The sequence below is a fragment of the Rosa chinensis genome, chromosome 5 (genome assembly GCF_002994745.2).
Source record: "Rosa chinensis cultivar Old Blush chromosome 5, RchiOBHm-V2, whole genome shotgun sequence".
NCBI classification, from domain to species: domain Eukaryota; kingdom Viridiplantae; phylum Streptophyta; class Magnoliopsida; order Rosales; family Rosaceae; genus Rosa; species Rosa chinensis.
The window spans coordinates 25,710,816-25,727,788 of NC_037092.1; the positions used below are offsets into that span (position 1 = coordinate 25,710,816).

Genomic DNA, 16,973 nt, shown 5'->3' on the forward strand with positions numbered 1-16,973 from the left:
TGTTGGTCAGTCGCACCAGAAGGACCAGATGGGAGTCTAGATCAGAATGGAGCTTGTGGATGATTTGGTCTTGGGCCCAATGTAGAGAAGTCCATTCGGGCTTGAGTTCTCAAAGGATTTGGGACCCAAGAGGTGTTTTGGGTATCTTTTTGATCGATTGTGTTATCCGTCTTATTTCAGGTATACCGTGTTTATGTGCAGGTAGATTGCTCATCTCTACATTCTATAAGAGATCTCAGTATAATATTGATGTGAGTACCACAATTGCTTGCCTGGCGAACAATGTTACTTGTGCTGGGACGAATATAGTTTTGATTGGTCTACCGACATCTTGCATGCCCGGTTTGCAGATTCTGATGGTTTGGTCTCCAAATCTCAAGGTCATGGCAATGGTCTCATTGTTGGTAATTATCTTGAAGAGGCTGGGAATTTACCTTCAGTTTTCTGTTAGTTTCTCTATAAGTGATTCAGAGCAATATTTTATTGTACATGAACAACCTGTTGGTGTAGTACACCTTTTGGTTTGTTCTAGCTTAGCTTTAGCTTCAAGCCGTATGTGGCTTGTGTCTGCTCCCAATGTTTTTCGGGATGCCATTCTAAACGATTGTAATCGTTAAAAGTTTCAATGAATTCACTTTTCAAAAAAGTACTCTTTTATTTTTATTTTTTTAGTTTCTTTTGGTATAATCACCTTTAATTCATTTTCTTTATTGCATCTGTAATTTCGCCCTATGCAAATCCTTCATGAAGAAGTTGTGTAAGCATATCATACAAGTGCTCTTGGTCTGTGCAATAAACTAAATGAAGCTCTAGTTAATTTTGTCATAAAAATTAGATGGATCGGAGTAGAGAATATGAAGTGTATGTATACATTTAGATTCAGAAAATTAATCCTCAGTAGCCTTTCACATATTAGATTGATGACATATTGGAACAAATGAAAATGACTAAATTAATGAGATAAAATAATATAAAAATATTTGTAAAGCAAAACACAACGTTGTTTCTAATATAGTGGTAAGTATAGAAATAATTGTTATGGTAGGTTCTTCTCCATGCTTTGTCATGTAACTTCATACATACCTACTGTGAAAGGATATATTGCTCTGGGGATAATGAAATGATTAAACAATTTGAAAATTCTATGATTATGTGTATAGCATGAGTTATAAGCAAACACCTACAAACTAATGGGCCCTTATGGGTGTTTAGTGTGACCAAAATCATATATTAATCGATTACCTCTGTTTTTATTAATTCAAAAACAGTATTTATTGGGATATACTTGCTTATTTATTAGGATAATCTGTTGTATAACGAAGGTCGTTATTGTTCTTGATGTCACTTTATTGATCCTTTGTGGCTAAGATGTAAAAATGGAGAAGCCCCGCTGCGTACTGTTGGTGTTGTTATTTTAGAATGGTTTATTTACAAATTATATTAACAGTAGGTGTTGCTTTTTCATTGCAAATTAAGCTAGCTGCTTGCCTGTTCACTACCTATAATTATGTATTATATACATAAAACATAATGAAGCTGGTAGCTGGTTACCTGTTTATTTTCATATACATTTCGGAAAAAGAAAGAAAGAAGAAAGTGTCTTGTTGAGAAATATAATGAAGGACAATTATTCGATCATGCTGGAACAAGGGAAAAGTGTAGTTTTATGAAAAATAGAGAAGCAGAAAAAAAAACAGAGAGAAAGCTGAAGAACAAGATGGATTTCAAGGCTGCAATTGTATCGATATGTGTCAATTACAGGACTACATGTATTTATACTATGCACTCTAACTTGAGTTGGGAAATCACACTTTTACCCTTGACAAAAAGGTAATTTGGAGATAATTAAAAACTGTTAGACAACGGTATCTACTCCACTCCTACCGTTGAATCACTTGCATTCAAGCTATGTACCCGCCTACAAGCATATATTCCCTAATTCATAAACCCAAAATAATGGATAAGAGTACTGGGTGACAGAGCCGTCTCAAACTCTTCGGAGGCCCTGTGCGAAAGTCTAAAATGCGGCCCTCCAAAGTTCAGTCTTATATGAGATTTATACTTGAACAAACTCACATATAAAATCAAATAACCAACAATGTATGATCAATATCATTAGAAGAGCCTACAAAAGAGGCTAAATATTCAATACAAACGTAAAGTCTGCAGCAAAAAATAATCACAAAAAGATACTTGATCTGAAACCCTCAAAATAATACATTCTAACAGTGTTGATTGATATTCATTTGAAAATCTATTTCCTTGCCTTCTTACCTGCAAACTGATCAATTAGCTTATCACAATTGATTTTTTCAAGATATTCGTTCTCAATTGAAATCAAAGCAAATCCATTTAACCTTTCTTGTGACATAGTTGATCGCAAATAAGATTTCAACAACTTTAACTTGGAAAAACTCCTCTCAGCTGAAGCAACAGTAACATGCACAATTAACAATATTCGATATGCAAGTCTAACAACCGGGCAAGTGTTCCTTTCCTGTAAGAAATTCAATATATCAATAGTAGTCATCCTCTGTTTGGGTAATATTTCCCATAAGAGTTTTAGCTCTCTAAACAGGTATTCCCCATCAACATCTGAACTCTCTCCATGTCTCAAAACAGTCTCAAGATGAATACAAGCAATTTTCATATCATTATCATTCAAGGAATTCAAAGTTTCTAAAGTGAATAAAAATCTAAAGATATCATCATAATGTTGATATTGTTCAAACCTTCTATTTAATGATCCCTTAGCTTGATCTACAATATATAAGAAATAATGCACTTTAAAAGATTCTTGACCTGAAGATGATGGAGATGGCTCACTGCCGCTTTCATCAAAAAATATTTTTCTTTGAATTGGACGCTTTTCCTGAAAAACAGGATCAACATCTAATGCAACAGCAATTTCTTTAGCAGTAATTATTGCATCTATAAAGCCAGTTTCTCTAAACTTATCAAGCCAAGCAATTAGACCTTTTACTTCAGCTATAGCAACATTAATTTGCATATTATTAGACTGCAACACTTTGCTAACTCTATTAAAAGCAAACAACATCTCATACCAAATCACCATGCTTAGCAAAGTGCTACTAAAGCAAACATTAATTTATTTGTAAATAACTAAATAACAAATCAAAGAATCATACCTAGTGAATGAGTAGTGAGGTACTGAGGACGATGAGAACTAAGGAGGGGAGAGAGACAGAATGTAAAAAAAGAAGGAGAGGATAAGCTTTGGTCCAGAATTGAGGAGGGGAGAGAGACAGAACACAAAAAAAGAAGGAGAGCATAAGTTTTGGTTGGATGGGGCCTCTTTCTTATTATTTTAGTTTTTAATATTTATTTATTTAAAACAAAGCCATAAAAAATGAAAACTGGGCCCTCTCATTCTCTCAATCAAAAAAATGTGAACGCAGAAAGAAGTGTATGTTGGTCATCTGGGGCCCTATTTTACATTCTTTACAGTTTTTAATACTTATTTTAATACACATAAAACCTTAAAAAAAAAATTTTGGGCCCTCTCAAATTTGAGGCCCTGTGCTGTTGCACATGTTGAGAGCCGACTCTGCTCGGTGATCAGGTCAAGGTCTCATTTTCCTTCCCCTTCCGCTTCTTGAAAGACAATCTCCGGTTAACTATATATATATATATTTCCATGTATGAACTTTCCATTATTTCTAGCTCAACAAGGGAACTGTGCTTTCTTCTTTTCTGAGGATCAACCATTCAAATAACACTTTTCGTTTTCCAATTTCTGTCTCTTTTACACTTTAAATTTTCTTGAAAAATGAGCTATAGTATGATTAGTATCAATGTATTTATAAACCCAGGAAAGTGTTCTATTCAATGGTTATATTATATCCAAGCAAACTAGAAAGAGATAAACTAAATTAGTCTAGCTACTATGGAACTTGAGACATATGAGACCTAAATATGAAAGAAAATTAAACACCTGAGTTTATGTATACAATCACTTCTGCAATATAAGTCACAAGGATGTCTCACACTGAACACATTACAACAACTTATAAAACCTTAATGCACACACTAGTAACTAAGATACACAGTAAACTGAAGAACAGTGTCAATTCCATCAGTATTTTGCCCATTCACTCCATTAATGGTCTTAACCACAGCATACCCTTTTGCATTCAAGTACTTCCTGGTCCCTCCCATAACTGCAAGGTGAGACTCTGAAGTAGGCCTCATCATGGGCCGGGTTAGGGCTAGCCCTAAATTTTAGGGCATAGGGTAAGGCCGGGCCGGGCTTTGACCGAGTCAACAAAATTTAGGGCCGGGCCGGGGCTTCAATACGTAAACAATTACCCACCCTTAAGGCCCATTCCGCAAGGGTCAAAAGGGTCGGGCTGTACTTAAAATAAACTCAATTTGGAAAGAAAAAAAAATCTTCAATGTATGTAGGCCTCATCATATGGCCCTTTGGCCCTAAGCCCGGCCGGCCCGACCCTTTTTCAAAGAGGGTAGGGTATGGGTCACACAAATGAAGCCCGACCCTACCCTACTGCCCGGCCGGGCCCTAAAATTTATATTTTATTTTTGTTACATTTTATTACATAGAAATAGAGCTATAGATCTATAGAATTATTTGAATCTGTTATACTAGAAAATGGGTTCTTAAAATTGAGTCTGTCCGTTTGAGGCCCATTTTTCTTAGCAGGTCTGAAGCCCGACTCCAAGACTCCAAGTCCAATTCCAAGTCTCCAAAGAGGGCAAAACCTAGACATCGAACTGATCGCAGTCTCCTCTCTACACGACTACAGCCACCTCTCTATCAGAACCCTGTCTTCCTTCACTGGAACCATACTCCTCCGCCGCCTCCACAACCACCACCAACACCTCCGATTCCCAATTAGAATCGCAGCCTCTATCACCACAATCTGTTCAATTTTGTACAAATCATATTCCCCATAAAGGCATAAACCCATTTCAAACCCATCTGTTCAATTCCGTCTCCAACGACCTGGCCGCCGCTCTCTTCTTCTCCAATCTCCAGCATCGATGCCACCTCCGCCTCCTCCATCGTAGATGCCGCCTCCGCCTTCAGCATCGATGTCGCCTCCGAGGAGAAAGCTTAACGTAGGAAGGATCAGATGAAGAAGCTAGATGAAATATGTGTGAATTTCTAACCGATTTCAGAATGTTCAATGTAATTGTAATATTGGGTTTTTTCATAGACATACAGATTCAATCATCTCATTATGAAATTGTAGTTGCTCTGTGGGGTTCGCTTTTCCTGTTTACTCTACTTCTTTACTGGGCAGGTCAGAAATTCTAATTCCAGCTGTTGTTACTATAGAACAATTGGGATTTGTTGGATATTCGCAACAAAATTGATAATGGGTAGGAATGAATTGACTGAAGATGTAATTTTGATTGTTTCTTGATGTTAGATTAATACCATATACGCAAAAGTTTCTGGAAAGGTGTTATTGACTGAGAGGATTGGTGGAAAAGTTGGATTACTGAGAGTTTATTGTTGGGGTATTAGATCAGATTACCAAGTTCATTGTTTCTGTGTTGGTCTTTGCCAAATTGTAGTTGCTGGTTGCACCACATTGTGGAAGTGCACAGTTTGATTGCGTTGTACCTTTTTTCTCTTTTTATTTTTGTTCTTTGTATGTGGACTTTTCTTGCTGCTTGCAGCTTCTGGATCTTTCAATATAGCAGTGAAGAAGAGTCACTTCATTGTGTTTTCTGTGAGTTTTACAAAGGCCCGGCGTGACCCTTTTGACCCTTACCGGATAGGCCTTAAGGGCGGGTAAGGACTTGCATATTGAAGCCTCGGCCCGGCCCGGCCCGACCCTAAATTTTGTTGACTTAGTCAAACCCCGACCCTGCCCAACCCTAAGCCCTAAAATTTAGGGTAGGGCCGGCCCTAACCCGGCCCATGATGACCCCTAAATATATGTAATTAAATAGAAGTCCCTTAAAACTAAAGAAACTTGTTTGAAGTCTAATGATATCAATTGCATTATGTGAAATTGAAACTTTCAATTACTTCTTCAAAAACAATGAGAAGAACAAATATATGAATGGCAGTCTAATGATATCAATTACTTCTTTAAAAACAAAAAATTACAAAATAAATCATTCTTGTGGAGTTGAAGATTCCTGCAATTATGTCAATCATTCTTGTCATTGTACCACCTGGAAATTCTTCCTGATTGTGAATGTTTATACCACCAGCACCTGTAAATGAAGAAATATGTGAATTAAATTAGAAAGTGAATCCAACCTAATTGTTAATCTAATCTGTCTCCTTCTTGTTGGTCACAATTTTTTCCAAGTTGAAAAGATATTTGAAGGTGCACTTGAGACTGATTAATTAAACTCCAACTTTGCAATCTTCTATATCATCTCAGATTCAAAGTAGTTTAGTGGAGTCATATATAGCAAGTGGATACATAAACAAATGAGGTCCCACCAACATTAAGATTAAGCAAAGATGTTCCTATTCCAATTAAGCTTTGGTTAGGAAAAAACTAATGTGGATTCTGAAACTGGACTAAAGGTCTCCAATTTCAAAGTTTCCAGAAATCAGAGATACATAAAATTGAGAAACAAAAAGAAAAAAAACTCAATCAAAACGCATTCAACTTCTTGTAATCAGTATTATCAATCAATATCTTGGTGTACCTTTTCCAAAACAAACGCAAACCGATTGTCCTCTTCTCTTTTCTACTCCAGTACCTGAACTTCTACAAAATCTGCAAATCACAGAAATCCAATTTACTGTATACTGACCAGTTTATACCATTTGAATCATAAACAAAGTAAAGACACAAGGATATGAATAATTGAATATGAATCATCCAAACAATTGATTTCTCATCTTGATTAGCCAGTGGAGAAGTGTCTTCTTCATCAGGCGAGACCATCTCCTCGAGCTGGAGGCAAAGGCGACATCGATGCTGGAGAAGGAAGGCGGCATCGATGTTGGAGGCGGAGCCAGATTAGGGTTTGGGAACAGAATGGAGAAGTGGAGAGCGGCGGCTTGGTCGTCTTCGACGTGGACTTGGTCACTTGGACTAAGCTAAGCTGCTAAGGCTGCTATGATTAAGAGTAGAGGATATTAGGTCGAAGTTTGATGACCTAGACGGCTAGGTAAGGACCTTTAGTCTTGGACTTGGACTGATCACTGATCTGGGCAAAAATGGGCCATTGGGCCTCAGACCTTAATTGGATTTATCATGGACATACCCATTTTCTAAAACAAATGCAAATTTCTTATTTTCTTTTCTATGTAATTGAAAATAATAAAAATAAAATATAAATTTTAGGGCTGGGTAGGGTCGGGCCTGGCTTGGCCCTAACGGGCTCAATCGAGCCGGGCTTCATTTGCATGACCCTTACCTTACCCTATTTGAGAAAGGGTCAGGCAGGCCCTATGGGCCGGGCGGGCTTAGGGCCCAAGGGCCATATGATGAGGCCTACTCTGAAGCAGCTACTCGATTTGTGAACCCCAAAGAATGTGAGGCTATCAGCATACCCACCACTCTCAAACATTGCCGTGAAAGCAATGGTCTGGCTACTCCCATCTTTGGAACTAGCGACGTAAAATCCTTGTGCCGTGCCCAACAAGCCAGAGCCAAGCTGATGACCTTCTATCAGTGAACTCATCGTCAAAGACCGTGAGTGCATGTGCCGAACATGAGCTTCTGAAGGGACTCTCCTGGCAGGAGCTGGGCCCTGTTCACAACGGGGAACAATCCGCCAATAAAGTTGTTGTTGTTGTTTTATCTGAGGTTGTTGTTGATGTTTCCTTCGAGGCCAGTGAAGAAGGGGACATTGTTATTGTTGATGATACCATTGTTGTTGTTGTTTTGGGGAATGCCATTATTCCCGCCTTGGACAACTGCCTTATTGGGTTTGGTAAAGGACACTTGGCCATTGACAGCTGGGTTGGTCTCAATCCCAGTCACAGCTTTCGCTGAGGGATTGGTACGGTGCCACCTATTAGATATATCATGCAGAAAGAATGAAAGCAGATGGTAGGCCTCTCCATTGGCCACTCTGCACCACCACAAAAGTGGGCTTTGGATACCATTTTACCCCCACGTTTTGGTTAATGGTGACAGCAACCAATTTGATAATTTTTATCTCACTAATCCTCTCAAATGTGTGTACCGAAAATAAAATCCTGGTCAGCGTGGGATCAATATACTGTTGAAATGTCACCAATGTTAGAAAGTTCTATTTCCCCATTAAAGATTATCTTTCTTTTTCTTTCCTTTGCGGTGTTAACTGTAAAACTCTCTCTCTCTCTCTCTCTCTCTCTCTCTCTCTCTCTCTCTCTCTGCTGTATTGTTTCTCCATCTCTCAAGTGTTGAAGACAGCAGCAATCTCTTAAAATCAGACATGGTCTTCTACAAGGGTTGGGTTGAAGAGAAATAGGAAAGGTTCAGTTTATCAAGTTTATGTGGTTGATTTGATATAACATTTGTGATTTTGCATTATGGATTTAATGTAAGATACTAAGATTTTCTATTTTGATCGCAGATCGGTGGGGTGGGAAAAAGAAGAGGAGAGATTCCGCTGTTGCTGAAATTTTCATCGATTTTGCGAGAAAGTTTTGAGGAGAAGCACAGGTATGTGTTTGACTTGGGTTTCTTGTTGGTAGCGGAGGCACCGTCTCTAGGGTTGGACAATATCTCAAATCTCAAAACCCTGATTGTAAGGTAAAAATCCCTTAAGTTACATTATCCATATATTCATTTATTCATCTTTTTGTGATGTGTCTCATTTTCTTCTATTTTATTTCTTCAATACAAAATGTTCAATCTCATTCTGACATGATATATATATATATATATATATATATATATATATGGAGTGGAGCCTGCTAAAAGTAATATACTAAATGGTGGTAAACCAAGTAGACCAATGCTCGATTTCATAATATTTTACTGGTTTTACCTTATTTCAAATTCTTTCTTTCCTAAATGTTGTGTACAGTGTTCAGGGGCCTTTCTATTATTAAGAGTCAGTAGGGGGTTGTAGAGTTTTTGAGGTAAAAGTCTATTGTCCTGTTTGACTTATTATTGCAATGGTAATAGGTCGTCATTCAATTACTGGAAATGCGGTTGGATTCAAACCCAATATATTGGACATGGTCATAATGGAAAGAGTTCTTGAGGTGAGTACCATACACACACACACACACATGAATTATATCCAGAGCAAGACCTTGCTCTGAAATTAAAGTGCGAGGTTGGAGTTTAGGGTCACTTTTCGGTCGCATATCCACATCTCGACCGTTCAGTTTTTAGGTACTAATGTATAGATCATCTCTGCAATATTTCAGCCAAATTGATGATCTTTAAGGTATCTAACCCGTTTAAATCAATGGACGAACTGAATCTGTCCAACCTGAACCGTACTAGCTTTAAGGCAGTTATCAATGCCTTAACAACCATCAATTTGGCTGAAATTTTTCAGAGATGATCTATACATTAATAGCTAAAAAGTGAACGGTCGAGATGTAAATATGTGACCGAAAAGTAACCTTAAACCCTAACCTCGCTCTGAAATTTCAGAACGAGGCATCGCTCTGGATAGGATATATATATGCCTTTTATATGGCTTGATTTCATATTCTTGAGATTGGACTTTATGACTCATATAGCTTTCCTTCTTTTTTGCTGTGCATTTGCATTTATTTATTTGTTATATAACTGACAATAGCTTAGGGTATTGATATATCCATGATATGCGTGATCTGTCAAATAGTTAGTACATCAGAGAATGTGTTTGTATTTTTCTGAAAAGCATGATTTTCTAAATTGTTGGTATGCCTGTAGGTGAACTTAGAGGGAGCGAATTTGTTCATAATTTTATATGCTCACTATGATTTGTCATTAAATTGGGAACCAGAGAGCTTGCCAACTTGACTTAGCTCGCTTACTTTTATTTGAATGTTAATAATCTAGGTGGAGAGATTCAATATTGATGTCTGATTTGGAAATCAATCATGTGTTTATGCATTGTTACTTTACTGAGCTCTAACGTGTAATGTTGTTATGTGGTCTTTTGGTTTTAGATGCTGAGTTTAGAGATACTGGATTGAAAAGGTCTGAAAAGTTGGCAAAAGATTTGGAGTGGTTCAAGGAGCAAGGCCATGCCATACCAGAACCTTCTGCTCCTGGTGTAAACTATGCTCAGTATCTTAAGGAACTGTCGGAGAAGGATCGTCAAGCATTTTTCTGCCACTTCTACAATATATACTTTGCTCATTCGCTGGTGGACGAATGATTAGGAAAAAGGCAAAGAAATAATGCTTAAACAATATATACTTCCAGAATAATTTAACGTTCTCCCACCATTATAATTGACCTGAATGGCAATTTGGTGTTCATTAGTAGTTAACTGTGATCTAATAACGTGAACTCGGGGCATCTTTCATGTTTACTCTAATATCTTTTTGACCTAAAGAAATATGCATAAAGTGAAAAGCCAAAGATACCTCAGAATAAGGGATCAACTCTTTCTAAGCCATGAACTCCATCATTCGTGAGTATCCAAAGAAGTGTCTGACATGAGTGAATTCAAGTGCATGGTCCTTAACTCCTTATGTTGTGGAATGCATCCTGCAAATTGGGTTCTGTAACATGGCTTACTTCAAGTATGTGTTTTCTTTGATTACCATATGTGGTGGATGATAGGAGTCATCGGAGAAGTCTTTATACTGTAACTAGTCCACATATTATATTCTTTCTTGAGCTCTGAATCCAAAACAGGGATTTCCATGACCCTTTCCATTATGTATAAAGATAATATGGACAAAATATACATCAAGCTTAGTGGGTAATTTGGGACATATAAGCTTGCCTGATCATTTCTTACTGTTAAGTGCTGCAGTCCATTTATAATTCTTGAATCCTGAGATTGATCTGCTGACTTCTTTTTTTTGTCATATATTCTACAGACTTTGCTGACTTCTTTTTATGTCATATATCAAACCATTTAGGGGTTCAGAAAGGTTTTGTGAGATGGTTCAAAGGATTTGAAGGGTTTTAAAGTTTCTGAGCTGTGTAACTTCTTTATATTGTTTAAATATTGTTTTCATTTTATGTGTTGTAGTTGTCCATTGAGGAGTAGAGGAGAACGCAGACATCATGCCGAGAATTAAGACTGCCAAGAATTTTCTTTTCTCATTAAGTGGTTTGATTAGAATTATTGTTATTGTATATTCATTTTAATATATATATTTTTTAATTTGAAATATTGGCGGTCACTATTTTTTAGATTGGTGGGTGTATTGTATATTATAACAATGCAAAAATCAAGTCACTAATAAATACATCAGATTGTTTTCTAGTTGTGGAACCCACAATTTGTAAGTCACCAAAAAAGTAATAGCGGCATCTTAGGTATATGTCACGGCAGCAATGGGCACCATTCACTAAATAGTAACTAGAGCGGTGTCTATTGCTCTTTCAACACCAATGATTGGTGTCTATAGATCCAATATAGATCATTCTCAATGGTGTTGTTAGGTCAGTTTTGTGGTAGTGGTGGCGCTCGGGGTTGCTGATGCGGCACCGACCACAGGAGGAGGGCCCGTTGACGTGGTACCAACCATAGGAGGAGGTACAGTGGAAACATGTATTTGGGTTTGAGGCGTATCGGTTTCCTCATCAGGGACTCTGGCTGAGGTCGTGTGTTTTATTGCAAGAGCTAGAAGGAATAGGCATGTTATGGCCTTGAGGGGCAGCGGAGTTGAGTTTTGGGTTGGCATGAGGCTTTGGGAGGCAAGAGGGAAGCTATAGGAATAGTAAATATCTTTGTGAAGGTTTGATGGAAATCAAGATGGTCTGGTTTGCTTTAAATACTATGGATTCAAGAAGCTCTTAAGTTAAAATGGAGTTGATGAAAATGGAGTAGGTGGACTGCTTGCATTTATGATATATTGGTGTATTGCAGTAATGGTTGGAACTTTAAGTACCAGAATGTAAATCTAATGATTTAATGAACTAAAACCATATAAAGAGTTGAGTTACGGGGTTAGTAGGCTACCTTTCGTTCTACCTTTTGTCTAATTATTTTCAGATGCGGTCTGGCTATGGTCGTTCAATATTTGGACCTCTGCTTCCTCTAATTCTGGGACGTGATATTAGTGGTGAAGTTGCAGCTGTGGGAGCTTCAGTTAAGGGACTTACTGTAGGACAAGAAGTTTTTGGTGCATTGCATCCGACTGCTGTGAGGGGTACTTATACTGATTATGCAATTCTTTCAGAAGATGAACTTGCTCCAAAACCAGCGTCAATTACACATGTGGTAAATATTTTTGTACTTTTTTCTGTGCTTCTAGCTTATAAAGGAAGGTCTAGTGGTTGTGTTTTGGCTTTCCATCAATTTGATTGGCTGCATATCTTCTGTAATTCTCCATTCCCTTGATATTGTAATAGTGCAGCTCTTCAATAGAGCTACTGTTAGTAGATTGTTTTGTAGTAGGTATAAAGTTTTTAATCAACTAAAAATGTTTGGATCTAAGGGTGGTGATATGTCGTTACCTTGTGTGTGAAGGTTCGCTTTCCTAGACCTAGGGAAATGATGAAGGAAGCATTAAGAGCAAGTTCACCCGTTGGGTCACCAGGTCACCAGGACAGGAAACTGTTCACTGCCACTAGACCTTTGCTTCCACCCGTTGAGTCAAGGTCACCAGTTAGTTACTATTCATGAAATATTTTATTAATTTTTTTAGTGTAAATGAGAAATGTATGATGTAAATAAATAGTATTGATGAACATTTTGAAAATGCAACTAAAGAAAATTTGATGGGTAGACAAATTATATGTCTACCAAAAAAGTTTTTTTTTTTTTTTTTTTTTTTTGTAACTCCACTGACACTTTGAATATGATTCAAATAAATTTGGCTCGTACGCTCATATTGGAAACAAAAATTTCGGAAGATGAAAGCTATGAGGAGGAGGAACAAAAAAAATCTGAGGAAGTAAAAATGATATAATGATATATTTTTTTGTGTGAGAGATAAAATAGGAGGTGAGCAAATTTTGTAATTATTTTTTTTATTACCGTTGTAATCTAACCTTTGCCTCTTAACTGATTTTTTTTTCACCTCAATTGCTCCTTAATTATTCACCGTAGGATCCATTTTCATATTCAAAAGCCATGGTCCAGATTTGTGGACTGATTCCACTACAGGACAAAAAAGGGGCTGCCACGCGCCTGCAAGGTTGTCCCCACTAGAGGACAAGAAACTGGAAAGCAACTCCTTGCCAAAGCGCGTCTCCCTCTCCTCTTCTTTTTGGGCCAGCGTGGTAACCTGGGTCACGGGCTCAGTCACCCTCCTGCCCGAGCTGGTGTCCTGGGCCTCCCACTGTGCTCTTGCCCCAAATCCGGTGGAAGCAGGAATAGTGAATATATGGTGACCCAAGCCTCAAAATGACGTGGTGCCCGGGCATAAGAGAGCCCGGTGAACTTGCTCTAACAATTTGGCTTTGTACAGCTAATAGAACAGACGCTTGTACAGTTAGGAGATGGACCCCTATCTGTCATTTATAGTGACAAATGTTAAACAAAGCATGAGGAGTTGGTTTGTGAAATTTGGCAAATAGCAGTAAGAAGAGTTCTGAAAATCTATGTAGATTAACTATGGTTTGGGCCTTCTTGAGAAATGAAATATTGAAATGGTTTGCATTTGACATGACTGATGCTGTGTAATTCAATATAGTATTCACCATGAGCAAACTACTGTAATCATTTCACTGTGATTCCAATTTACATTAAAAAATATCATTATGATGAGTTAAATGTACGGCTGTCACTCGGTCGGTTCGGATCGGTTATAGGTATTACCAACTTCAAAACCAAAACTTTCAGTTTCAAAATTGAGCTACCAATTACTAACCAAAATTTTCGGTTTTTAATCATAACTACTGAATTCGGTATTTCAGTTTTCGGTATTATCAACTTTAGAACAACTAATTTTTTGTAATTAAAATTAAAACGAACAAAACTAGGTTCTTCAATTTTATAGTCGTAAACTTTATATTCATCTCATAATTATAGCTTTCTTTTGTATATATGACATCAAGTTTGAGTCATTTTCAATAAAACTAGGTTATTTAACCATCTTTGACTAGGTTACTTAAAATACATGACGCAGTCGGAAGTAACCTGAGGGTTACAAGCAATAAACCTAAAATAAAGATTCTGGAGTCCACCAGAGACAAAAGAGAATAATCTCAATTTGATTGATAATTTGATAAAAGATAGTTCTGCAGCCGTTTAAGGTTGCTTATATATGATAAAAGATAGTTCTGCAGCCGTTTAAGGTTGCTTATAAAAGATAGTTATATATGGGAAAAGAAACCCTAGGGCGACTAACAATGAAACCCTAAAGCCCACGGATTAAAACAAAACAAATCCAAAATAAACTAGAAAACCTAAAATAAAAAGAAGGGAAAATCGTCCGTACAGTACCTGACCTTTTCTCCATTCTAAAGTACCTCACGTTCAGAAAATATCAGAACGATACCTGAGGTTTCGACCCCGACCGAAGATCGGTACCTAGTGCCGTTAGTTCCTTTACAAAAACTGACGGCTGGCATATTTTGACCATCAAATGACCAATTTACCCTTTAATTTTTGTTTTCTTTAGTTTTTTTTTTATAAAATAAATAATGAAAAAAAGCAAATATTTTTTTTCTATTAGTTTAAACTATTTTTAGTTCTGAAAATTATTTAAATTTTTAGTTCATCAAAATTTATCTTTCGAGCTCGTAAGATTAAACTAGATGTTATTACGAGAATACCAACAATTGCAGTGCGACCCGACAGCTAAAACTAAATAACCTACAAAAGACTTATCAATGAAAACCAAATAGAGAAACCAAACACTAGTAACAACCAAGCCCACCATCAAGGCAAACCCGATCCAGACGCACCACCACCATCCCAACGCCGCCCTTGACGGACAATCTCCGTCGCCGCACCAGAAAAAACAACCTTTGGAACAAAACCGGGAGGGTCCAAGCATCGACCCCAGCCCACGACAATTTTTCACATCCAGCCCATCCACCACCATCGCACCTCTCAGACCACCGCGCCGTTGCTTGCAGACCCAGACGACTGTAGAACACCAGCATATCAGATCGCCCACCGCCACAATCCCATCCCTCGAGAGCCAGAGCAGAACGATCGCTGCGCTGTGACTCCCTCCGCCCCCTGCTGTTATGCGATCCGAAACCACATCACACCCAAACTCCACATGATCTATGACGTATCCAGCGATATCCATCCACAAACCCGGAATCCAGACCGAGTGCGCCCTTCAGCCACACGACGGAAAACCACCCTCGGCCACACACCTTTCTTCTGTGCAACCACCGCCGCCACCTGAAAACAATGAAAAGGAAGGCCACCCAACTTCCATCTCTGATCATCTACACACATATCCCGTCCGGCCGCACTCGACACACGCCGACCTGGCCAGAGGCCAAGGCAAGCATGGCGGCGCAGCCGGACGAGTGGACTCTCTCTCTTAGGGTTCTCTCTGGTCTCTCTCTGCTAGCTTTTGTTCTGGAACGAGAGAGAGAGAGAGAGAGAGAGAGAGAGAGAGAGAGAGAGAGAGAGAGAGAGAGAGAGAGAGAGAATTTTGGGTTTGAATGGGAACGAGAGAGAGGAACAGTAGGGAAAGAGAAAAAAATAGAAAAAAATGTTTTGATAGAAAAAATAAGGGATTAAGACATGAAAAGACGAAAATATCCTTCAGTTATCAGTTTCCGTAACGGAGCTAACGGCACTAGGTACCGATCTTCGGTCGGGGTCAGGTACCGTTCTGATATTTTCTGAACGTGAGGTACTGAAGTTTAGAATGGAGAAAAGGTCAGGTACTGTACGGACGATTTTCCCTAAAAAGAATTTAAAACTAGCCTAAAAATATTAAATCATGAATCGGATAATTAAGACGATACATTTTGGCCTAAATCTGATAGGGCTCACTAAAGTGAGTCTTGAAGATCTTGTCGTTCACATTCTGAAAAGGTATCATACGTCTCAAACGGACATTCTGGCCAAAAGTTGATCAAATCTGATTGTGAATCAAAACCTGTCTTTTTGTACGAGTAACCCGAAAAGTCCAAAACCAAATCTTCTTGAATATTCTAGCGGCTAGTAATCTCATTACACGTGAGTTACCTATTTTCCAATCACTCTTCTTGATTCTCCACCGCTTCTTTACTTTTATGGTTTTTCGGCTAAACTGGATCCATTCTCGTCCTACATCATTCTCCTCCACTATGAAAGAACTCGCCCTCGAGTTCCTCTTGAATAAAGGACAAGGAGAGGGAGACAAAAGACCTAAGAAAGAATTAGACAATTGAACCTGTAGATTATTGGCCTGATCCTCTGCAAATTTTGATGGCACAATCATGAAGCCAACGCCAAAGATGAGTTTGCCATATGCATGTTGGCCTTCATAGGCAACCTTAGTATATTCTTCTCGGCTCTCAGGGTTGCATTCTTGAATGACATCTAGTTCTGAGTGATTTATTTCAGGCTCCAAGACTTCTTCATTATTAATCACCATGTTTTCATGAACAATTTCATCTTTAACATCTTCTTGGTCATCATGGATAATTTCTTGTGGAGCTTCTTCCATTAGAAATTCTTCTGGCTTTCTTCAGATAAACTATTAATCTCAATGGGCAAAGAAAACTCCTTGGACTTTAACTTCTCCTCGAAAACCTTAGGGGAGTAATTCTTGATTGAAAAATCTGTAGGCATAATTTTTTCACTAAGAAGACCTTTCATCTTCCTCCATGTCTGAACACGCTTTTTTCCTTGTCTCTGATGAGAACTCTGCAATTGATCCCACCAATAAGCAACATCTTTCTTCAGCTTCCGAGAAACCATCTTGACTTGCTTATTCTCTGGGACATCTGTTAGATTGAAGAACCTCTCAACCTCAAGAAGCCAATCCAGGA

At 38.1% G+C, this 16,973-nt stretch overlaps 1 protein-coding gene and 1 pseudogene across 1 annotated transcript; both read right to left on the minus strand.

The window, feature by feature from the left end:
• Nucleotides 1–1,718: 1,718 nt before the first annotated feature.
• On the minus strand, nucleotides 1,719–3,533 carry LOC112166401. Its single transcript, XM_024303243.2, has 2 exons — nucleotides 2,275–3,533; nucleotides 1,719–2,005 (listed from the first exon to the last, which is right to left on the minus strand). The coding sequence occupies exons 1-2, from the start codon at nucleotides 3,074–3,076 to the stop codon at nucleotides 1,941–1,943; spliced, it is 867 nt and encodes a 288-aa protein (XP_024159011.1). The 5' UTR covers nucleotides 3,077–3,533; the 3' UTR covers nucleotides 1,719–1,940.
• Nucleotides 3,534–4,050: 517 nt separating this feature from the next.
• On the minus strand, nucleotides 4,051–8,071 carry LOC112203519 (annotated as a pseudogene).
• Nucleotides 8,072–16,973: the final 8,902 nt, after the last annotated feature.